Raw genomic sequence first — 25,951 nt, 5'->3', positions numbered from 1 at the left:
AAGTCAGGTATCTGCCTCTAAAATGCCTGCCATTTTCAAATCAGGATGTTTTCACATGAGTAGTTTGAGAAATTGTTTTAGTGCTACAATTTTGATAAATCATCCGCAAAATAATTTTGGCAAAATGTAAATTGTCTGTTTGGGTTTTCATTAGCCAATGTACAATGTGCCTAAGAGACACCCACGTCTTAACTATTATGACTCTTCATTCTCATTCCTAAACATCTTTGGCTGAACTGTAAATAATCACCAATTTTTAATGCATTTTGAACCTCATCCCACCTATAACTCAATAAGAGACTGAACAGATATTTGAAAGATGACTTCAAGATAGATGCTCAATGAATACCTATAAAGCACTTTAAAGATCAGCTTCTTTTTGCCGAAGCCGGTTTGGCTCAGTGGTAGAGCGTCGGTCTGCGGACTGAAAGGTCCTAGGTTCGATTCTGGTCAAGGGCATGTGCAAGAGGCAGGGAGTGTGCAAGAGGCAGCTGGTCGATGTTTCTCTCTCATTGACATTTCTAGCTCTCTATCTCTCTCCCTTTCTCTCTGTTAAAAATCAATAAAATATATATTTTTTTAAAAAAGATCAGCTTCTTCATGAATAATGAGATGCATAGAAAATGCAAAAAAAATGCTCAGAAAAGAATTTTAAAGGAAAATTTATAATTGTAGAGATAGAGCACAAACTCAACTTAATGGATAATTAAAATGCATTTAGTTAGTTCTGGGGCACTTAAAATAAATTATTCACAGCCCTTAAAAAAGAAATGTAGGGTATTATTTTATCTATGATAATGTTTCCACTTACTAGTGATGGTGCATCTGCTTTCGATTGCAATTCATCTGGGTCAGCATTTTCTGGATCGTATACCCATGTCGTGATAACCTACAAAACAAAATGTTTGCATTTCTTTAATTTTGGACAACTTTCATTTTTTAGTTATAGCAAAACATAACCATGAAAATGTTGATATATTTTTTAAACTTTGATTATCTCATAATTTTTTAAAAATCAAAGCATTATGTATTGTTTTTTAAATAAGGGAAACATTATACTCAAAGACATACGAAGGAAGAGTTAATAATATTCCTCTAAACACCTGAGGTAAAACTTCATAGGAATGCTTATCTATCTTTCTCTGGATTCACAGATAGACACAGCGTGCCCCCTCCCCCCAACTCCCCCCCCTTCCCCCAACCACCACCACACACACACACACATTTTACAGAGATGAAGCCACACTGCACAGGTTATTTGCAGCTTGCTTTTGCCACTTGGTACACCATGGCCATCTCATTAGCTGTAGGTCTAATTCTTTTCTTTCTTGTTTATAAATTCTAGCATCACGTGGGGAGAATGGTTTCGGCTCCTCCCTCTCCCACAGGTTGGAAACTTCCCTTTCCAGCTTCACACACCCCGGTCTGCTAGGGATTATATTGTGTCTAATACCCTTAGCTAAGAATTTAATCTTATATCGTTCGCTTTTGGTTCTTTAGTTATTTCTGACCAATAGAAAACTCCTTTACTTGTTTTTAAGTTCTATACACACACACATATACCTATATTAACACATTAAGCGCCCAGCCTGTTTTGTCTTTCGGACGGAAAGTATAGTATCAGTCACCGGTGGCTGACATGGGGCTTAATGTGTTAATGTAAAAGGCGGTACTAGTATTTTATAAACATATATTCTCTTTTAAAAAATGTTTTGTTTTGTTTTGTTTTGTTTTTCAGAAAGAGGGAGGAAGACAGAGAGAAACATTAATGATGAGGGGGAATCATTGATTGGCTGTCTTCCACATGCCCCTTACTGGGAATCGAACCATGATCTCCTGGTTCATGGGTTTATGGTCAGTCACTGAGCTACACTGGCTGGGCCAAACATAATATTTTCTAAAGGCATTTCTGTGTGTTTTGAGTGAGATGGAGGTTATTCTGCATTATTTTGGTGTGTAATATGTATTCTACTTCTAGAAGTTTCTCTACTTTCTATATTTAAATTATTTATTCCCAAATAATACTCTTTCTTGCTTTTTCATGCAAGAATTATAACTGTAATAAAACATTGCATGATGTCAATTAGATTTGGGACAGGAGTACAAACAGACACATTCAACCATCTGGATGTGATATAGGAAGCTTATTCATTATTATTATTTTTACTGCATCTTTTTCTAGCAAATCACTGCTTTTAGAAAATTAAAATATCTATAGTATTTTAACTTCCAAATATTATAACCTGATTTCAATTTAAACAATTTGAACATATCTATCACACTAATGATCCATATATTAAAAACCACTGAACTAAAGACATTTATTGTCTTGAAAGTTATTGAGCATTCCATAAAGCTTTTATCTTATGTGGGTTACGTTTCTCTATATGTATGATATAACAAATTAAAAATATTTATTAACTTGTTTTAAAATTAAGATAAACATATTTACGTGCTAACCTAACCAACATGCTTTTATGAAAAAAAAAACAAAACTATTTTCCAAACAAACAAAAACAGTAAGAAGAATGGTTGTTTTACATTATAAAATTTTTTTAATATCTTGCTTCATAGAATAGTTGAATTTTCCTCTATGTTTCTGCATAAAATTACTGTATGTGTTGTTTTGGTGAAAGCATATTGGGAGAATCTGTCCTCATGCAAATACGAGATTGGAAAAGGGTAGACCTGAAAAGGTCTGAGCCCTAAGGATCCTCAGACCATACCTTAGTACCATGCTCTACACACATTTCATTGAAAAATTAGTTTGGAAAATTCCTCTTCTGGTAATTATGGACGATAAGAGAGATATAATATAGTAGTGATATATAAAGGATACATAAAATTAAAAAAAGTTTTACCTGGGTAAAATTGTGATAGTATTGACTGTTGGGAAAAAGAGGAATCATATGTTAATAAACAGTATGCTAAGTATTAGTTTGAATACTTTACTTTCAATATACATGACTCGAAATCTTAGAATATTCCCTTTATATTCCAAAAGAGATAAATTATTACAGCTAAATGTAATAAAAGTCACATATGGCTGTGGCTGAGGAGCTCAGGTGATTAAAGTGTCATCCCGATATGTCAAAGTTGTGGATTTGATTTCCGGTCAGGCCACATCTGGAAACAATCCATAGACACAGACAAATGTGGTGATGGCTAGAGGGAAGGGGGGTGGGTGAGAGCTGGGTGGAGGTGGGCAAAAGAGAGGGAAATGGGAACATTTTAAATAGTGTCAATAATATAAAGTAAAAAAATATCAACCAATAAATGCATAAGTAGAACAATAAATCAAAGCCCCCCCCCTCTCTCTCCTTTTCTCCCCCCCAAAAAAGTTACATATGTCTAAAATTAAATATAATTATGATTCTCACAAAGGCTAAGTGAGCGGCCTGAATCTGCATGCTTCCTTAACAACAGTGCACATTCACATAGCCAAGATGCATGACTAATCTTCTTTTAAAATCTAACATCATCATTTCACATCTGCAGCAGCAGAAAAGCTCAACAGAGCCAAACGATGGTTCTCTGAAAAGGCTAATAAGATAGCAATACTACGAAGAAGAAGAACAAGAAAATAGAAGGGAGGCACAAATAAAAATGTTACAAAGGTAAGACAGGAATCACTGCACCAGTCTAAGAGGATAAACAAAAATAAGAGGACAATATAGACAATTTTATGACATTAAAACTTATACTAAAATTACTAACTGAGGACACAGATAAATTTCCAGAAAAATACTACTGTTGAAAATGGATCTTACAAGGAGAAAAATTCCAAACTAGCACAATAGCCATTAAATTAGGAAATTTCCACATCCTCTCCCCACAAAAAGAACCCAGATTCAAGTGAATTTCTATGCAAGTTTCCATCAAATACTCAAAGAATATGTATTTCCAATCTTAAACAAAATGTTTTAGAGGAAAGAAAAAATGACTAATAACTTAAGTGATGAGTCCAGCACAGTCTTGCTATCAAAAGTAGAAAAGGATGGTATGAGGGGAGAAAAATCACAGGCCAACCTTACTCCTGAATACACACACACACACACACACACACACGCACACACAACTAAACAAAAAGACCCCAAATAGCCACAGCAATCCTGATAAAGAAGAACAAAGTATGTGGGATCTCAATACCCGATTTCAAGCTATATTACAAAGCCACTGTTCTCAAAACAGCCTGGTACTGGCACAAGAACATACATATAGACCAACGGAATAGAATAGAGAACCCAGATATTGACCCAAACCACTATGCTCAATTAATATTTGATAAAGGAGGCATGAGCATACAATGGAGTCAAGACAGTCTCTTCAGTAAATGGTGCTGGGAAAGTTGGACAGATACATGCAAAACAATGAAACTAGGTCACCAACTTACACCATACACAGAAATAAACTCAAAATGAATAAAGGATTTAAACATAAGATGGGAAACAATAACAATACTGAAGGAATCCACAGGCAGAGAAATCTCAGACATGTGCCGAAGCAAATTCTTCACGGATACCACTCCTAGGGCAATGGAAACTAAGGAGAAAGTAAACAAATGCGACTACATCAAAATAAAAAGCTTTTGCACAGCAACAGAAAACATCAACAAAAACCATCACTATATGGGAGAACATATTTGCAAATGTTATCACTGATAAAGGTTTAATCTCCAACATCTACAGAGAGCTTATACAACTTAATAAAAGGAAGTTAAATGATCCAATAATAAAATAGGCAACAGACCTAAATAGAATCTTTTTGAAAGAAAACTGAGGAAGGCCAAGGGACATATGAAAATATGCTCAAGGTCACTAATTATCTGAGAGATGCAAATCAAAATGACAATGTGGTACCATGTCACACCTGTCAGAATGGCTATCATCAACAAATCAAGAAATGACAAGTGCGAAGAAAAAGAAACCCACTGCACTGCTGGTGGGAATGCAGACTGGTGCAGCCTCTGTGGAGAATGGTATGGAATTTCCTCAAAAAACTGAAAATGGAACTCCCATTTGACCCAGTAATCCCACTCCTAGGAATATATTCCAAGAAACTGGAAACACCAATCAGAAAGGATATGTGCACCCCTATGTTCATAGCAGCACAATTTATAATAGCTAAGATTTGGAAACAGCCTAAATGCCCATCAGCAGGTGAGTGTATTAGAAAACTATGGTACATCTACACAATGCTATAAAAAAGAAGGAACTCTTACCATTTGCAGCAGCATGGATGGAACTGGAGAGCATTATATTAAATAAGCCAGGCAATGAAAGAAAAACACATGATCTCACTCATTTATGGAAAATAAAGAACATTATAACCTCATGAACAAAAAGATAGATACAGAGGCAGTAAAGCACCGAACAGACTGTCAAATTACAGCGGGAAGGCTAGGGAGTGTTGGGGAGAGGGGGAAAGAGATCAACCAAAGGACTTGTATGCATTCATCTAATGACACAAGACACTGGGCACATGGGATGAGGGCATGCGGCAGGGAGTAGGTTAAAGGGGAAAAATAACGGAGATATATGTACTACTATATGTAATACTTTAAACAATAAAAATAATAAAAATAAAGTAAAAAAAAAAGAAGCAGTGTATGTTCAAATAGTGTTGTGATTGTTATTTTCACTGTTAGTTTTTCAATATAAGTTTGGCAGCATATTTGAGAATATATTTCTAAAACACATATATTTTTTATTGATTTCAGAGAAGAAGGGAGAGGAAGAGAGAGAAACATCAATGATGAGAGAGAATCATTGATCGGCTTCCTCCTGCACACCCTTCTGGGGATCGAACCTGTGTCCATGACCAGAATTGAACCCGGAACACTTTAGTCCACAGGCCAAGGTTCAACCCACAGCGCCAAACTAGCTGGGGCTATTAGAGAATATCTTGATTAGTGAAAGAAAGCTTATATGGAAACTGTAATGTAGATAACCCATTTGTTAATTTTGTTCATTAAGATTTAAAGCTAAATACTCTTAAGAAGTATTAATAACCTTTGTATTAAATATTACATTACTTACGCAATTTTACGATACCACAGAAAGCAAATATGATTACTGTCCACAAATAAATGGCGTTCGTCTTCTAAATCCTAAAAGAAATTGCAAAAGCAACTATGATATATGAAATTAACTTAAAAAAATACTAATTTAATACAGGCATCAAAGTCACAGAGGAACTAAGTTAATTATCTAAGATTAGAGGAAGTATAATGAATAAATTTCAGAATAGAACTAATAAATATTCATATAATACTAGTCCAGTTCTTTGGTTACTGTCTGTAATTGAGGATTTACTATCATGGGTGGAAACAAACTTAGATGGCTTGTTCTTTCTGTTATATTTGACCTAGTGTAATAATATATACTAATAAAAGCTTAGGTGGCCCTCATGTGCGATATTCTCACAAGATGGCCACCACAAGATGGCCACACACACAGAGGTGGGGCCTGGCGGCCACTCCGTGTGATTAGGCCTGAGGGTCCCACAGCTCTGCATGGCGTGGAGGTGGCCGGTCTCGGCAGAGGGGGTGGGTAGTGGCAGGGAAAGGCAGTTGTGGGCAATCGGGTCAACAGGGAAGGGCAGTTATGGGCAATAAGGCTGGCAGGGGAGCAGTTAGGCATTGATCAGGCTGGCAGGGGAGCAGTTAGGCATTGATCAGGCTGGCAGGCAGAATCGGTTAGGGGGCAATCAGGCAGGCAGACAGACGAACAGTTAGGAGCTAGCAGTCCCAGATTGTGAGAGGTTTGTCCCAGATTGGAGAGGGTGCAGGCTGGGTTGAGGGATACCAGCTCCCCATGCACGAATTTCATGCACGGGCCTCTAGTGAGAAATATATGTCTTTCCCCCCAGTTCCTGAGTCTTTACCATGATGCCTGACACAGAGCCCCTAAGCTCTTGTAATTTCCCAGGCGATGGGAGTGAGTGTCTGAGGCAGAGCTCCTACAGTTTTCCCCACGGAAACACACACAATTCAACAAATGCCCTTGTTTAATGGTTATCAACCAGAGGTGATTTTGCTCACCAGGGGACATCTGGCAATGCCTGGAAATAGTTTTGATTCTTTTTTGAGTGAGTTTCAAAAGTCACATGTCCCTCCTTATAGGTTGTAAGATCTGATAACACTATACGTAAATGACAAAGATAGTCCTATGTATGCATGTACTTGTGTATACTTATTTTTTTACATAACATGTTTCATAATGTTTCTAGGGGTTTCCAACATACAAAAAAAAGGGGGGGGAGCCGGGGGGGAGAAGGAATCTGGCTGGCATGGCTCAGTGGCTGATAACTGATCTATGAACCAGGATGTCATGGTTCCAGTCCCGGTCAGGACACATGCCCAGGTTGGGGGCTTTTTACCCAGTGGGAGGCATGCAGGAAGGAGCTGATCAATAATTCTCTCTCATCACTGATGTTTCTATCTCTCTCTCCCTCTCCCTTCCTCTCTGAAATCAATAAAAATATATTAAAGAAAAACAATGAAAAAGTAAGGAATCCTTTACATTGGAGTTATGTTCATGAAACTTAAAAAACTCATAAACTCAAAAAGCCAAATTCAAGTATTTTTCTATCTATAGGGTTTTAAATTAATTAATATTCATCTGGCCTCTCTCATATCACTCTACTTGTTTCATGAAAAAAAAAAAAGGCACAGCCGAAACTGGTTTGGCTCAGTGGATAGAGCGTCAGTCTGCAGACTGAAGGGTCCCAGGTTCGATTCTGGTCAAGGGCATGTACATTGCTTTTGGGCACATCCCCAGTGGGGGGTGTGCAAGAGGCAGCTGATCTATGATTCTCTCTCATCGATGTTTCTAACTCTCTGTCCCTCTCTCTTCCTCTCTGTAAAAAAAATCAATAAAATATATTTAAAAAAAAATAAAATAAATAATAAAATAAAATTTAAAAAAGGCACAAGCCCCAGCGGAAAGACAGGATTCGTCACACGGAGTCTCTATAGCAGTAGGTTTATACACTTGTGTGGGAACTTAAGCTGTGAGGTGTGGGGCCAGTACTCTGTTACTAACTGACAAAGTGCCAATGTTTTGGAATGCTTGCCCTGGCTGGTTTGGCTCAGTGAATAGAATGTTGGCCTGGGGACTGAAGGGTCCTGGGTTTGATTCCTGTCAAGGGCACATGCCTGGGTTGCGGGCTTGGAGGCAGTCGATGAATGATTCTCATCATTAATGTTTCAATCTCTCTCTCTCTCTCTTCCTTCCTGTATGAAATCAATAAAAAAAATATTAAAATGCTTTACTTTTTTTTTTTTTTTTTTTTTTTTTTTTTTTGTAAACCTGAAAGAATTCAACATCATTCATTTATTTGCATTCACATATTTAAAAAAAAAAATAACAAAATCTTCTAGAAATGGCTCTTTATCCTGGGCATTGTTATAGAAGTATATGATGTGAGCCCTCTTAGCCAGGAGTACTGTTATCCTTACAATGGTAACTGGGGCTTTAACATGCTAATAAAATGGCTAAATGAAAATCACATGTCATTTCACTAGTTATAATTTGCAAAAACATGTCTAAAAACTAATGACATTTTCACAGTATTTTTAAAATGCCTCTTACTTATAGTTACAATTTATACTAGTTAAAATAGGTTGAATTAGGTTGAAAGATAAAGAAAAAAAAGGAAAAATGAACTGGAGTATTCAAGTTTAATAATTAAGATCAACTCACTGGCCCTGTAACAATTGGTTTTATATTCTGAAAGCCTGGAGTAGAACAGCGCAGCTCTGTCTTCGGCGAACTAGCATTTAAAGAGAACAAGAAGGGAGAAATAAATAAAGATGCATACGATATTAATAAAAAGTTCCCTACTCTTCTTCAGGCCTAAAAACTTAAAATAAGAAAAGTAAAAATACAGCAATATTTGCCTTCTTTTTTCAAACTGATTTTGTTTTTCTTTTCACATCTATTTAATGGGAAGAAATTGACATTCAGTCACAGCCTCGAGTCTGAATTCATGTTATGTAAATGCTTTGTTACGTGTAAATACACATATATTGACATTCATGACAAAAATACTACCGTTTATCTTTAATAGAACAAGTTCTTGGCACACTCCACTCAGAAAATAATGTTCCTTCATACTCTAATGTAATCTAAAAAAAAAGAAGATGAAATAGTTAAAACAAATCATTTGCTCCAAAATATTCATCTCACTGTTCAGATGTACGATTCAGTTTTCTGGGTCCTTACTAAAGAAACTAGAGGCCCGGTGCACAAAATTCGTGCATTGGGGGTGGGGGAGGGCCCTTCAGCTCCACCTGTGCCTTCAGTTTGGGAGCCCTCAGGGGATGTCCAACTTATGGCTTAGGCCCGATCCCCACAAGGAGCGGGCCTAAACCATCAGTCGGACATCCTCAGCACAGCCACAGAGTCCAGAGAGGCTCCCGCCACCGCTGCTGGGCTCGCCAGCCATGAGCCTGGCTTCTGGCTGAGGGGCGCTCCCTCTGTGGGAGTGCACTGACCACCGGGGGCAGCTCCTGCATTGAGCATCTGTCCCCTGGTGGTCAGTGCATGTCATAGAAACCGGTCATTCTGCAGTTTGGTCAATTTGCATATTAGCCTTTTATTATATAGGATAATAATTAAAATTTGATGTATTTGAAATTACACAAAGTAATACAACAAAGGAAAAGTAACAACTTTTCTGGGACACTTCAGTAGTCTCCCTACCAAATAAGATTTTTATTTTATTTCAAAAATAATATATTAAGTATCTAGGAGGTACTCTAGTAGGTTCTGAGAATTAAAATAAGAGGATAAATGAGACAGAGTCATCCTATCTGCATCATGACGTTATTATTATTTTTTTAAAATATATTTTATTGATTTTTTACAGAGAGGATGAGAGAGGGATAGAGAGTTAGAAACATCGATGAGAGAGAATCATCAATCAGCTGCCTCTTGCACACCCGCCACTGGGGATGTGCCCACAACCAAGGTACATGCCCTTGACCGGAATCGAACCCGGGACCTTTCAGTCCGCAGGCCGACGCTCTATCCACTGAGCCAGACCGGTTTCGGCATGACATTATTTTTTGAATATTAATCACAAAACACTCAAACTAACACCACTTGTTTTTGTGACTTGCATATTTAAGAACTATTACTGGAGAGGGAGATCTATATGAGGAGGATAAATGAAATATGAAAAAGAAATAAAAGAATGACACTGTGCTATACAACTGAATATGATTAACTCTGCCCTAAGGTAAAAAACAACAACCCACAAACAAAAAAACTTGACTATAGTTTTAAAAAGTTAAACACTTACAGTAGTTCTGGTACTAAAAATGCGGTAGTTTGGGCTGGTAGCATGATATCTGTGGAGGAAAAGGTCAAATAAGAATATGAAAATTAATTTCTCCTCCAAGGAAGAGGGATTCTATGCATGGTCAGAGCATGCCTGGGCTGCCAAGAGCTTTACATTTCTGCTCAGGCATCTTCCTGGAGAGCATAGTCAGGGCTAAAACTAAGGATTATCCATGAACTCTACTCACCACTCAAGATCTGTTAGGGTTAGCTCAGAATCTGAAGACACTAGAATGAGAAGTACAGGTGCCCCTTGACTTACAATGGTTTTACATCACAATAAACCCACTGTAAATTAAAAATATTATAATTCAAAAATGCATTTAATACACCTAGCCTACCAAACATCATAGCTCAGCTTGGTCTACCTTAAACATGCTCAGCACATTGACATTAGCCTATAATCGGACAAAATTATTTAACATGAAGCCTATTTTACAAGTAAGTGTTGAAAAATCTCATGTAGTTTATAATGCATATGGCTTTCACACCAACATAAAGTCAAAAAATCGTTAAGTGGAACCATCATACGTCAGGAATTGTCTGTAAATACTTTTTAATACTAGAAGCCCAGTGCACAAAATTCGTACATGGGTAGGGTCCCTAGAGGCTGCCAGCTGCTGCCGGGGCCTCCCTTCATTCCGCACTGTACCCTCGTAAGCACGTGTCATAGCAAGTGATCAAACTCCCTGTTGGTGGAATTAGGGGACACTTTGCATATTAGGCTTTTATATATATAGAAGATATTTTTATTGATTTCAGAGAGGGAGAGATAGAAATATAATGACGAGAATCATTGATCAGCTGTCTCCTGCATGCCCCCTACTGGGGATCCAGCCTGCAACCCAGGCACATGCCCTTGACTGGAATGGGACCTGGGACTCTTCAGTTCACAGGCTGATGCTCTAGCCTAGGGGTGTCGAACTCAATCAGAGAAGGGGCCAAAATCTAAAATCCAGCCTAAATCGCGGGCCGAATGGTTTACTGAACAGTCATAAACTGACAATGTCATAAACTGACAGTGGAGTGCAGTGATGACAGCGCGGTGCGGGCCACATTGCAAGGCCTGGCGGGCTGGATTTGGCCCGTGGGCCTTGTGTTTGACACATGTGCTCTAGCCACTAAGCCAAACCAGGTAGGGCTGTTTATGTTTTAGGATGAAAACTATTAAGAATATTGGCTGTATTTCCTTCATTTATAAACTGAGCTTTTTAAAAAAAATGAATAAAGATTAAAAACCCATAAAACAATATTCCTTGTTTGAAACACTGAATTAAAGAGCAAATTTCTGTGAGTCCTTGTTCATTTTAATTTCTATTATTCAGGGTTCTTGAATCTATCTAAATCTATACAACATAAATATAATGCAAGCCACTTATATAATTTAAAATTTTCTAGTGGCCACATTAAAAAAGCAAGAAGAGACAAGTGAAATTGTTTTTTTAATGTTAATTTAATTTAATTTTTTTTTAATTTGAAAAAATTTAAAATCATCACCTGAGGATATTTTTTCATTGATTTTCCAGAGAGAGTAGAAAAGAGAGGGAAAGACAAAATTTTCCATTGATTTTTTTTCATAGAGAGTGGAAGAGAAAGGGAAAAACAGAGGGAAATATCGATGTGAGAGAAACAGATCGGTGGGTTGCCTCCTGCACACACCCCAACCAAGGCCTGGGCTTGAGAGGAGCCTGCAAACCGAGGCACGTACCCTTGACCGGAATTGAACCTGGGACCCTTCAGTTTGCAGGCCAACTCTCTATCCATTGCACCAAACTGGCTAGGGCAAGTGAAATTGATTATAATAATATCTTTTATTCAACATGTGATCAATATAAGACAATTTTTAATGGGATAGTTTAGATTTTTTTTTTGTACAGGCTTTGAAATCAAGTGAATATGTATTTCACTTACAGAAGACTTCAATTTGGACTAGCCATATTTCAAGTTCTCAAAAGTCACATGTGGCCAGTGGCTCTCATAAAGCATTATTTAAAAAAAAAAAAAAAAATTTACAGTTCAGTATACTTTTGCCCTCACCGGTTTGGCTCAGTGGATAGAGCATCGGCCTGAGGACTCAAAGGTCCCGGGTTAGATTCAGGTCAAGGGCATGTACCTTGGTTGTGGGCACATCCCCAGTAGGGGGTGTGCAAGAGGCAGCTGATCGATGTTTCTAACTCTCTATCTCTCTCCCTTTCTCTATGTAAAAAAAAAAAAATCGATAAAATATACTTATGCCGAAACTGGTTTGGCTCAGTGGATAGAGCGTCGGCCTGCGGACTGAAGGGTCCCAGGTTCGATTCCAGTCAAGGGCATGTACCTTGGTTGCGGGCACACCCCCAGTAGGGGGGTGTGCAGGAGGCAGCTGATCAGTGTTTCTCTCTCATCGATGTTTCTCTCATCCCTTCCTCTCTGCAAAAAAATCAATAAAATTGCCGAAACCGATTTGGCTCAATGGTAGAGTGTCGGTCTGTGGACTGAAAGGTCCCGGGTTCGATTCCGGTCAAGGGCATTTACGTTGGCTGCAGGCACATCCCCAGTGGGGGATGTACAAGAGGCAGCTGGTCAAGGGCATGTACGTTGGTTGCGGGCACATCCTCGGTGGGGGGGGTGTGCAAGAGGCAGTTGGTCGGTTTCTCTCTCATCGATGTTTCTAGCTATCTCTCTCCCTTCCTCTCTGTAAAAAAATCAATAAAATATATTGTAAAAAATCAATAAAATATATATATATTTTTAAATATATTTTATTGATTTTATACAGAGAGGAAGAGAGAGGGATAGAGAGCCAGAAACACCGATGAGAGAGAATCATCGATCAGCTGCCTCCTGCACACCCCCCACCGGGGATGTGCCCGCAACCAAGGTACATGTCCCTGATTGGAATCAAACCCGGGACCTTTCAGTCCCCAAGCCGACGCTCCATCCACTGAGCCAAACCGGTCTCGGCCAATAAAATAAATTTTTAAAATTTAAAAAAAAAAATTTACAGTTTAGTATACTTTTAATATTGTTTTGTATTCAGCTGTACAGCACGGCGGTTATACAATCCTATACTTAGCAAAGTGCTCCCCCCGATATTTCCAGTGCCCACTCGGGACCACACATCGTCATCACAATATGATGGACTCTATTCCCTGTCCTGTACTTTCCATCCCCATGACTACTTTGTAACTGCCATTCTGTACTTTTTTTTTTTAAAAAAAAAATATATATTTTATTGATATTTTACAGAGAGGAAGGGAGAGAGATAGAGAGCTAGAAATGTCGATGAGAGAGAAACATTGATCAGCTGCCTCTTGCACACCCCCTACCGGGATGTGTCCGCAACCAAGGTACATGAACCCTGACCAGAATCGAACCCGGGACCTTTCAGTCCGCACATCGACGCTCTACCACTGAGCCAAACCGTTACCGGCCATTCTGTACTTCTTAATCATTCCTTCACTCCTTTCCCCCAGACCCCAGCCTCCCTCCCCTCGGTAACCACCAGTCTGTTCTCTGTTTCTATGAGTCTGTTTCAATTTTGTTCCTTTATTTTTAGATTCTACATGTATGTGAAATCATATGGTATTTGGCCTAGCCAGTTTGGTTCAGTGGGTAGAGCACTGGCCTGCAGACTGAAGGGTCCTGGATTTGATTCCGGTCAAGTGCACATGCCCAGGTTGTGGGCTCTATCCCCAGCTGGGGGCATGCAGGAGGCAGCCGATCAATGATTCTCTCTCATCATTGATGTTTCTATCTTTCTCTCTCTGAAATATACATTTTTTTTTTAAAAAAAAATCACATGGTATTTGTCTTTTTCTGCCTGACTTATTTCACTTTGCATAGTACCCTTTAGGTCAAACATGTCAAACTCGCGACCTGCGGACTACAATGAATATTTTTTTGGCCCAGCCAATATAATGGTATGTAAGAAACGTTTTAATAAAAATTTTGTAACTTAATTTTTACAATGTCCTATTATATATCATTATTAATGACAAACTACAATGTTTGCTAATGACTGATTACTATAATCCTGCTGCATTCATTTCCCTTACACGCCTTACGCACTGACATACCATTTCTCTCCACTAATACTAGCAGCGAATATTTTAGCAGCCGATGGCCACATCTTTATTTGCTTTACGCTTATTAATTTGTGCAGTTATCTCGTGTCTGGTAAGTTAATGTTCAAGAAAAAAATATTAATTTTTATTAAAATGTTCTATTATTTTATGATAACTCATTTATTTCAACCCTTTATATTCAGCATGTCTCTGTCATGCTGATAAACCTTTCATGAAAATGGGAGCTTTTGATTTTTTTGTGGTCCGCATACACTTACACCTTGTTTATCTGGCCTGCCTTATAGCCTTTGAGTTGGACATGCTTGCTCTAGGTCCATCCATGCTGTTGTAAATGGTAAGATTCTATTTTTTGAGGCGGAATATTATCCATCGCGTGTATTTTCCACAGTTTTACCCACCCCAGGAGAGAGGTTTTTATAGGGAAGGAAAAAGGCTTTCACACTTGTTAGAATGTCCCCTTTTTGCTCTCATGACTTCCCTGACCTTTCCCATGACTATTTGACAACCCCCTCACCCCCTCTAACCCCCAGTGTCCAGTGAGATGCCTGGGTCCCTTCCATCTGAAACCTCTGTAATGGTTTGGCTGACTGTTGGTATTCTTAACACTTTTTAACGTTGGGGAGCAATAATTACTGTGGGAGCAAAACCTCCATTAAACATAATATTTGGCCGGAACCGGTGTGGCTCAGTGGATAGAGCCTCGACCCTGCAGACTCAAGGGTCCCAGGTTCGATTCTGGTCAAGGACATGTACATTGGCTTCACGTCTCCTGAGGGGAGTGTGCAGGAGGCAGCTGGCAGATGTTTCTCTCTCATCGATGTTTCTGGCTCTCTGTCCCTTTCCTTTCCTCTCTGTAAGAAGTCAATAAAAAGCTTTTTTTTTTTTTTTTTTAAAAAAAAGAATATTCACAGGTTGTGTTCTTTTTTTTTCTGGTTAATCCCCTAAATTTTAACTTATGGATATCCTATGGAAACCTTCCTAGGGTATTTTCATACATTTCATTCAACCACCAGTGACCTACCCTGTTTCCCCAAAAATAAGACAGTGCCTTATATTAACTTTTTCTCCCAAAGTTGCGCTAGGTCTTATTTTCAGGGGATGTCTTATCTTTCTATGCGCTAGGTCTTATTTTCGGGGAAACACGGTAGTTACCCTAGTGAAGTGCCCCCGGCATACCCCATCCCTCATCCCCCAGCTGGCGGCCATGTTTGGCTTCTCCTTTGCTCCTCTCCTCGCGGGCATAAGCCGTTTCAGGATTCCTAGGACTCAGCGAGGAGAAGTCCCCCCAGCGCCCCCCATCTTGGGCCTCCAGGGAGCAGGGGGCCCGGACGGGGGTCTGCGCGGGCGGGTGGCCGGGGCCCCTGAGGCGCTGGGATGGGGACCCCTGCTAGGTCCCGGGAGCCACGGGAGCCCCGTCCTCCACTGGCGCCTCTACCTCCACAGAGCCGAGCCGCAGCAGCTCAGACAGGACAGCAGCACCGCCAATGCCCCGGCGGCCATGGCGCCCCGACGCTCGGCGCAACCGCCCCGCCTCGCGGGTCCCGCCCGCCCACCGGCCAGTGCGCGTGCGCGTACCACGCGCATGCGCGTGAGTGGCCCGGCGCCTGCAGGGGATGCTTGGATGGAAAATCTAAACCTGGGTGGGCAGAGGTCGGGGGGAGGAGGAGGAGGAAGAGGAAGAGGGGAAGAGGGGGAGAAAAATGAGAGGAATCGGTCATGCCATCCACAAGAACAAATAAAATCTAAGCCAGGTTTTAGGAAAGGCAGAGCCATGCTTTTTTTTTTTTTTTTTTTTTTTGGAGTGGACTAGCAAAACCACTTCGGAAAACCCGGGGTGAATGAAGATTAAAACTTTCCACTTGGTGCATCTTTTAGACCCAATCTTCGTTGCCTGTGCTGCAATAACAAACACGCACCTGGCCGTGCATACCAGGTGCAGGCACAATCTCTATAAATGACTTTTAGATGGAACAGAAATGAGCAGTAACAGGTGCTTATTGAGCACCTACTGTATGCCCAACGCTGTCTCGTGCACTTGAGTAAAAAAAAAAAAAAAAGTAAATAAAAAACAGAGCGTTTTGGTTTACAAAGGGGCTTGTAATCTTGTGGTAAAAACAAGATGAACACCGAAATTTTCCCACGCAGTAGTGTAATTCACCTGTTTACTTGTTGGTAGACCAGATAATCTGCATCCTGAAGGGCTGCAATTGTGTCTTTATTCCTCCTTACGTCATCAGGGCCTCATGCCAGAGCAACTGTGGCCTAGAAACACTACCTTAATTTATTGCAGGTTCTCAGTGTTTACTGAGTTAATGAATCTTTGAATAAAAATTATAAAAGATGCTCTGGGAACCATTAGAGAACATGATTGCATATGTATGATTTGAACACACACACACACACACACACACGCACACAATCTTTTTTTATTTGGGAGACACCATATTTAATGTGATTCTATGCACACCTTTTTTCCCAAAGCAACTTCATTTATTTATTTATTTATAAATATCTTTTTATTGATTTCAGAGAGGGAGAGGGAGAGAGAGATAGAAGCATAAATAATGAGAAAGAATCATTGATTAGCTGCCTCTTGCAAGCCCCACACTGAGGATCATTGAGCCTGCAACTCAGGCATGTGTCCTAACCAGGATCAAACCCTGATCTCCTGGTTCATAGGTCAATGCTCAACCACTGAGCAACGCCTGCTGGGCATAAGCAACTTTATATCAGAATTCTATATCAGAGTTAATTTGTGTTGCAGGTGGAAGATACTCCGCAGGAGATATACTCTGGAGTCTAGGGACACCTGAGTGGAATAGACACAAAAGGTCTGGGCTGTGGACTCTGGTTGCTTAGATAGCAATTAAGCCCTCAATAGAACAAGTTAACTTTTAAACCCTGTAAAATAAGGGTAAGATAGTATGACCTACCTTGTATGGTTGTGGGAATTAAAAGAGCTAAGTGCATCACAGTATCTGGCATATACTAACTATCTGACATCGGTGATACACTCCTCCTCCCTGTTACTAAAGTGTAAAATGAGAAGGGCTAGGAGTCTACTTGATCCTCAGATTTTCAGGTTTAACATGCTCTATCTTATTGCTTTACTTTTGAGTTGGCTCTATTCAATCCCTGTTCCCATCTCTGTTCTTACCCCTAGTCCTTAATCTCCAATTGGAAACCTATACTTTCCCATTCCACTCCATTTGAATTATGAGGTTTCGCCCTTTTTGTTCTGCACACAATCTATTCCCTTAATAAAAACAAGTCATTAAAAAACAACCCCCCCAACCCCCCCACTGCCGCTTCAGTGCCTGCCGCCTATGGGAAGAAGCCAGACAATGGTTCAAGGCCACAGTTGCTTTGGCATGAGGCACTGTGAGAGACTCAGGGGGTTGGGCGTGCCATAAATGCAAAACCACGAATTAAAAAATAATTTAAAATTGAACGTTTTCAGCCCTAACTGGTTTGGCTCAGTGCATAGAGTGTCGGTCTGCGGACTGAAGGGTCCCAGGTACGATTCCGGTCAAGGGCATGTACATTGGTTGCGGGCACATCCCCAGTGGGGGGTGTGCAGGAAGCAGCTGGTCTATGTTTCTCTCTCATTGATGTTTCTAAGCTCTCTTTTCCTCTCCCTTCCTCTCTGTAAAAAAATAAAATAAAATATTAAAAACAAACAAACAAATAAAATTGAACGTTTTCAGGAGCTGAAACCTACATGGGGCAGACACTCTGCTCCCAGAATACTTCACTTCAGCGCAGAGCGGTGCATGCCGGGAGTTGTAGTCCGACGCTGGAGCACGCACCTGCGTGCCCTCCAGTTTGAAACGTTGGAGACAGGGAGGGTGGGCGGGGCGTGGAGGCTGGCGCGCGCTCTAAGCCCCGCCCCTGCCGCTTCCGTTCTCGGGTTTGCGGGGGCAGGAATGGCGCGCCCGGCCCTGGAAGGGGCGTGGCTTCGGTTCCGAGCGGCGGCGGCGGCGGTTGCGGCCATCAGGGCCCCTCCCTGCAGGCGGAGCTGCTGCCGGGGCCGGCCCGAGCGGGGCAGTCATGGTCCCCCCTTGAGCGGGCCGCGGCGGCGGGGCGCGGGGTGGGGCGTGGCCGGAGGGGGCGGCCCGGCGGGGGCGGGGGCGGGGCCGGGGCGGGGCCGCCGCTGGCCGCCGCTTCCTCTGCATGTGGCTCCGGGCTGCAGAGCAGCAGTTCCGTCCGCGCCCTCCCCGCCGCCGCCCTCCGCCTCTCCCCGGGGCTCTCTTCTCGTCGCCGGAGCCATGGCGTTGGCCGACACCCACCCGGCAGCATCCTCGCTGCCCAACGGCGACTGCGGCCGCCCCAGGGCGCGGCCCGGGGGGAACCGGGTCACCGTGGTGCTCGGCGCGCAGTGGGGCGACGAAGGCAAAGGGAAGGTGGTGGACCTGCTGGCCCAGGACGCGGACATCGTGTGCCGCTGCCAGGTGAGGCGGCGGCCCGGCTCCGGCGACGACGGGGAGAGCCGGGCCCGGGAGGGAGGAGGTCGGGCCCAGAACCTGGGATCGATCCCCTCTCCAGAAACTCGGGATCCCCTCTCCAAAAACCCGGTGTCACCTTGAGCTTAGCTTCCCTCCTCTTGGCTGTGAGCCGCGGCGACCTGGAGAAATGGCGGGAGGGCAGAGACCCCCGCCCCCCCCCCCCTGACCTGGGTGGGGGTCTCGGGCTTGCGGGATTGGGGTGGCTCTGCAGGGAAATGCGGTTTGAAGGGGGGAGCCTTGGAGAGATGATGCGCGATGCCAGGCCGGGGAGCAGGGTCCGGGCTGGGGGACCAGTTCTCAGCTCAGGACGCGGGGATGGATGCGGGGCGGGTTGGAGGAGCTGCAGCCCGAGGCCTGCCTGCTCCTCACTCCGCCATCCTCCTCCTCCATCACCCACCCACCCGGAAATCAGGTGGGTGTGGATCGTTCCGAAATGCCCCGCAATCCAGACCCACCCACCCACCCCGGCCCCCACCTGCAGGCCCGGAGCGGGCAGAGCCTGGCTTCCTCGCCGGGCTGTGGACCGGTCATGGCCCCGTTGTTGAGCTCCCTACTTACTCTGCGTGTTAATATTAAAGGGGAGTTTATTTTCTTCTTTTCTTTATTTATTAAGGTATTATATGTATACATATCTTTGTACATACCTTTCCATTGCTCCCCCCCCCCCCCCCCCTAGTTTTTGGTCCTTTGGTTTTGCTTATATGCATGCATACAAGTCCTTCGGTTGATCTCTTAAGGGGGAGGTTATTTTCACTTGTGGGTCCCCGGAGGGCGCAATCTCCCAGTTCTTTTAACGAGCGACGCAAGGAAACACAGGATGTCAAAAAGCTGGTTATTTAGAAATATTTACCTTGCTACGCTGACATTGAAAGCGAACTTTGAGGGGGGAAACGGAATGGTAATCATGTACTTCCTCCTGAGAGGCACGTGGTGTTCGGGGTAAGCTTTCTTCCTATTTGTCTGTTTGCCTCCAAGTAGCTAGCCTGGAGGCTAGGTCTTTGTAAAGGCTCCTGTTACTATTACCAATTTCAAAATTCGGGAGAGTTGAGCAAGAGCCTGTTTCAAAATAGACTGTCATGTAATGCTGGAAGCCTGCTTTTCGTTCGCAGCATGTTTCTTCTTCGTGAACATGCATGGCACAGTAGGATGATGCCATGTTGTATGTGTTCTGACAAGTTCGTAGGCCCCCTTGATGGGAAGCTCTCCGCCTAAAATTGAATAAATAGCATTTGAGCGTGCAGAAACAAGGAAGTAGAAAGCTAAATACAATCATTCTAACTTATCTTGTGGTTTTTGTTTTGTTTTGTGTGTTTTTAAAAACATGTATTTTTATTGATTTCAGATAGGAAAGGAGAGAGAGAAACATCAATGATGATTGGCTGCCTTTTGCACGGCCCCTACTGGGGATCCAGCCCGCAACCCTGGGGAATTAATTGAACCTGGGACCCTTTAGTCTGCAGGCTGACACTCTATCCTCTGAGCCAAACCAGCGAGGGCTGTTTTGTGTTTCTTTGCATGCAGAAATCCACCCATGCAGAAATCCACCCTGGCCATTCTTCAGCTAAGATAGTTGCCCAACTGGCTCTAAGTATTCTCACTGGCACCACCATCTCCTCTCCCTCCATTCTGCTCCTCCAGCTCTCCGGCAACACACCTACCTTCTTACTAACACATCTACCTTTTACTAACACTCCTACCTTCTTACTAACACACCTACCTTCTTACTAACACTCCTGCCTTCTTACTAACACTCCTGCCTTCTTACTAACACACCTGCCTTCTTACTAACACATCTACCTTCTTACTAACACCCCTACCTTCTTACTAACACTCCTACCTTCTTACTAATACATCTACCTTCTTACTAACACACCTACCTTCTTACTAACACTCCTACCTTCTTAGTAACTCCTACCTTCTTACTAACACCCCTACCTTTTTACTAACACTCCTACCTTCTTACTAACACATCTACCTTCTTACTAACACACCTACCTTCTTACTAACACTCCTACCTTCTTAGTAACTCCTACCTTCTTACTAACACATCTACCTTCTTACTAACACTCCTACCTTCTTACTAACACACCTACCTTCTTACTAACACCCCTACCTTCTTACTAACACCCCTACCTTCTTACTAACACACCTACCTTCTTACTAACACTCCTGCCTTCTTACTAACACTCCTACCTTCTTACTAACACTCCTGCCTTCTTACTAACACTCCTACCTTCTTACTAACACTCCTACCTTCTTAGTAACTCCTACCTTCTTACTAACACCCCTACCTTTTTACTAATACTCCTACCTTCTTACTAACACATCTACCTTCTTACTAACACACCTACCTTCTTACTAACACTCCTACCTTCTTAGTAACTCCTACCTTCTTACTAACACCCCTACCTTTTTACTAACACTCCTACCTTCTTACTAACACATCTACCTTCTTACTAACACACCTACCTTCTTACTAACACTCCTACCTTCTTAGTAACTCCTACCTTCTTACTAACACATCTACCTTCTTACTAACACTCCTACCTTCTTACTAACACACCTACCTTCTTACTAACACCCCTACCTTCTTACTAACACCCCTACCTTCTTACTAACACACCTACCTTCTTACTAACACTCCTGCCTTCTTACTAACACTCCTACCTTCTTACTAACACACCTACCTTCTTACTAACACACCTACCTTCTTACTAACATACCTACCTTCTTACTAGCTCTCCTGCCTTCTAGCAGTCCTGCCTTCTTATTAACACAACTACCTTCTTAATAGCACACCTACCTTTTACTAACACTCCTATCTTTTGCTAACACTCCTGCCTTCTTGCTAACACTCCTGCTTTCTTGCTAACACCCCTGAAGGTGTTGGCCTTGAACTGCTGCCTCACGCTGCCTTCGAGTTGCTCCAGGAGCCCAGCCCTCGGTTCCTTTTGTCTTCAGACCAGATCTGGCCATGCTGTTGGGGAGGAAGTCTGGGAATACACACCTTGCTGGGTAGAAAGAGGGAGCCCGGCCTGTTCGCTCCTGCACGCACTCCTGGCCATCTTCCTGTGGAAATAGTTGGGCTCAGGTGGAGCTATTTTATATAGCTGGAAAGAAGGTTTTGGGAGTGGTATCACTATACCATTTATTAGAGAAGATCTCCAGTTTTAATAGCAGCATTAGTTTGTAGATGGGTTACGGTGAGAGTAGGCCTGAAGGAGGCCCTGGACCAGTCTGCTCTGCTGTCCTGGGAAGGTCTGGAGGGAATGATTGACAAGGAGCCAAGGGTGGCTTTCCAATGTGAGCTGCAGACAGAGGAGAAACAGGTGAGCACACTTGTTAGGCAGGCTTGCCTCACTTGTAAACTTTTTAAAAAAATATATATTTTATTGATTTTGTACAGAGAGGAAGGGAGAGAGACAGAGAGAAACATCAATGAGAGAGAGAGTCATCAATCAGTGCCTCTTGCACACCCCCTTACTGGGATATGCCCGCAACCAAGGCACATGCCCTTGACCGGAATCGAACCTGGGTCCCTTCAGTCCCCAAGCCGACGCTCTATCCATTGAGCCAAACCAGCCTCGGCCTTACTTGTAAACTTTTGACTTACTACCTTCCTTCCATCATCCTCAAATCTTTATATTCCTACAGTGTCTTTTAAGAGCTCATATTTTGAGTTTGGATTGCCTTGTTTGATGATTCAAGTTTTGTGGATTGTTGAAAATAGGTACTTTGTTAGAATTTAATATATTTTTTGTGTGATATTCACCCCATAAACTCAAATTTTGTACAGATTGTTTCTTCAGAAGATATATGTACATCATGTATCCATGTCTCAACAGTGGAACCACAAAATAAGGAATTTCTTTGAATATAAAATACAGTTTGTAAAAGAAGAACTGGCCCAGCCAGTGTGGCTCAGTGGTTGAGCATTGATCTGTGAACCAGGCCATGGTTCAATTCCCAGTCAGGGCACATGCCTGGGTTGCGGGCTCCATCCTGGGTTGCGGGTTGCGGGCTGCAGGAGGCAGCCTCTGTTGGTCAGGGATTCTCACCATTGATGTTTTTAATCTCTCCTTTTCTGAAATCAATAAAAAGATATTAAAAAAAAACAATAACTATGTTTTTCTTTTTGGAAAGAATGGATGCAAAGCCAATGGCATTTTTATCACCATAGCACTTAAGGCCTGTATTTCAGATGCAGGATTTATAAGGAATTGTTTATAACTTAGTAGATACTCTTGATAAATGCGCCCCTGTGTTCATTGCAGCATTACGCTCAGTGCCCAGGGGTCCTTCACTAGGTGTTTGGATAAAGTAGATGTGGTCCATCTATTCTGTAGAATACTACCCAGCCATGAGAAAAGATGAAATACTTCCATTTGTGACAACATGATGGACATTGAGAATATTTTGCTAATGAAATAAGTCAGAAAAAGCTATGATTTCATTCAAATGTGGGACATCAAACTGAAACTCACAGGCAGACAGACAACAGCATGGTGATGACCGAGGGGAAGAGGAGAAGATGTAAAGAGTAAAGGGGGCCAAATACTAGAATATGGTGACAGAGATGACTTGACTTTGGGCGGTAGGGAAAAAGCTGAAAAGGGCAGAGACTGTGTCTACATGGAGCATATACACTGAGTGGCCAGATTATGATGATCTCTGAACACAGAAATAATCTGGCCACTCAGTGTATATCCTATATAATAACAAGCTAATATGCAAATTGTCCCCTCGACCAGCAGGCAGGCCGGCCAACTGCCCATGTCCCGTCCCCCTGGCCAGGCTGGCCAGACCCCACCCATGCATGAATTCATGCACCAGGCCTCAAACACACACACACACACACACACACACACACACACACACACTCTCTCTCTGAGTAGCTAGATTATTATGTGTTCAGAGATCATCATAATCTGGCCACTCAGTGTAGTCCGTGGATCACGGGTGGTCCATGAGGTCCGAAAGGTTGTTGACTGCTGGTCTAGTGGACAACTTACGGAAACCAGTATTGCCAGGGTGGGGATGGAATAGGCTGCTACTACAGGTTTTCCCAAGGTCAAAGTAAGGGAATAGGACGGCCTCTTTCTGGTGGCACAAAAGTAGTTTTATTAGGAAGCGTATTACCTCGGCTCCACCTAAGTAGACTATACCATAATTCCTTCATGCTGTGTAGAAACCACAGAGAAAATTTTAACTATTGTAGTTCACACCAGGCCTTAAGCCAGGGCTTGTTTATTGTTCGTGGAGAAGGCAAGCTCGTAGTCCTGGATACATCATGTCCTGGACAGGCATGACATTGCGTGTGATCAGGACCAGCCGGAACATTTTTCCCTTGTGTTTCCCCCCAGGGCTAAAAAGTTATATAAAGGGAAAATATTAACTAAAATTAATTATAAAGGGACAGTGTATCCTGTCACGGTTATATAAAAAAGCTTGTCATAAACAAACTCAATGGAAAAACTGTTAAATTTGTAGCTAGAGGCTAGTAGGCTGACGGCTCTGAAACCAGCTATTAAAAGGTGGTAACGGAGTAGAAAAGACATACCATACAATTGTTCTGCGTATTTCTCCTGGAAATACGCAGAACAATTGAAAAAAAGAACAACTTAAGTGTTACTGAGTGCCTTGACTTGCCCAAACCCCTGCCCATTATTTCGGAGATGGTAGAGAATTAGCATTTAAGGAAAACGATTCTTCAGGGTTAATAATCGCTATTTCTGTGTCTCCAACCGGGTTGCCTTTTATACACATAGTTTACGGTATTTCCCAAGTGCATAAGGGTGTACCAGTTGTTGTTGTTTTTGAATACTTGGTTAAAACTTGCTTTCTTGGATTACTGTGCCTTCCCTCTAGGATGTAGTTTTCTCAAAAAGAAGATGTTTCCTGTTTGTTTTCTTCCAGGGCAACCAGCACTGTGTGAGGCAGAGAGGAAGTAAACACTCAACATTTGTTTAGTGACTGGATCACCCCAATCATTAGTTTCACCCTGTCCTGCAAATTATTTTAACAATCTCACTGACTATCAGAATGAGTTTAAGGTGGAATCACCAGCATTTTTTGGATGAACTTAGTATTTGAACAAGTATTTTTTTACATGGTACCATTATGTTCAAAGGCTTCAATAGTTTATATTAAAGTCTTCTCTCTTGTATCAATGAGAAAATAGGTAACTGGTACTTCTTTTTAGAGTATTTTCCTTAGCATATACTAGTTGAATGCCATGCAATTTTAGTAAATAGTTTTTCTCTGCTGAGGGCAGAAGACCTTCAAGTTTGGTCAATGTGGATGTTCTAAGTTGTTTGCTATTTAGGCCTATTAAAAAACGTATCTTTATTGATTTCATAGAGGAAGGGAGTGGGAGAGAGAGAAACATCAAAGATGAGAGAGAATCACTGATCAGCTGCCTCCTGCAAGTCCCCTACTGGGGATCAAACCCACAACCCAGGCATGTGCCCTTGACTAGAATTAAACCCGGGACCCTTCAGTCCACAGGCTGAAGCTCTAGCCACTGAGCCAAACCAGCTAGGACCATCTCTACTTTTAAGGCATAAAATTTTAAATTGTATGGGATCATCTCAGTGGTGTCTAACCAATATTATTTGTTTTTTAAATTTTGGTGGGAATGGGTGGGTTACTTGGATAGTTGCAAGTATCTCTAGGAAAAAGTGTTGCCTAGAATAAATCTAGAATGAACTGGTAAACTGATAGATACTTAATAGCTTACTCACTGTAACTGGATACAAAGTTAGTTGTATTACCCTTTGGAGACTATGTCAGATTTTGACACTAAATATTAGAGTGGATGTAGTACAAACACTAAATATCAGTGTGGATTGTAAGAATTTATCAGTGGGAAAAGGGACATTGAGGTATACAGTATTGCCTGGTCAAGGCAATTGAAAAGAACAGCAAATGGAGGACAGTTCCCATGGCTACGCCGCCTCTAAGATGGGATGGTACTTTACATCGAACCAACCTTTAATTAAATTTAATTCAGTGTGATACAATTCTTCTTATA

General features: G+C 42.0%; 2 protein-coding genes across 2 annotated transcripts in view; one reads left to right on the top strand and one right to left on the bottom strand.

The window, feature by feature from the left end:
• Positions 1-15,917, bottom strand: part of CATSPERE (catsper channel auxiliary subunit epsilon) — a gene marked incomplete at its 3' end in the record, with an annotated part of 71,967 nt that extends 56,050 nt beyond the window's left edge. The window contains exons 1-7 of the mRNA XM_084868515.1: positions 15,849-15,917; positions 10,309-10,357; positions 9,057-9,130; positions 8,706-8,775; positions 6,039-6,109; positions 2,862-2,886; positions 812-889 (exon numbers count right to left, since the gene is read on the bottom strand). Coding sequence (XP_084724641.1) covers positions 812-889; positions 2,862-2,886; positions 6,039-6,109; positions 8,706-8,775; positions 9,057-9,130; positions 10,309-10,357; positions 15,849-15,913 — 432 coding nt within the window. The 5' untranslated portion in view covers positions 15,914-15,917. The remainder of the gene's footprint in view (positions 1-811; positions 890-2,861; positions 2,887-6,038; positions 6,110-8,705; positions 8,776-9,056; positions 9,131-10,308; positions 10,358-15,848) is intronic.
• Positions 15,918-18,550: 2,633 nt separating this feature from the next.
• Positions 18,551-25,951, top strand: part of ADSS2 (adenylosuccinate synthase 2) — a 40,022-nt gene continuing 32,621 nt past the window's right edge. Inside the window, exon 1 of the mRNA XM_084868920.1 lies at positions 18,551-18,864. Coding sequence (XP_084725046.1) covers positions 18,682-18,864 — 183 coding nt within the window. The 5' untranslated portion in view covers positions 18,551-18,681. The remainder of the gene's footprint in view (positions 18,865-25,951) is intronic.

This window comes from Pipistrellus hanaki (genome assembly GCF_964339955.1).
Source record: "Pipistrellus hanaki genome assembly, chromosome: 20".
NCBI lineage: Eukaryota > Metazoa > Chordata > Mammalia > Chiroptera > Vespertilionidae > Pipistrellus > Pipistrellus hanaki.
This window is presented reverse-complemented; position numbering and strand designations above follow the sequence as displayed.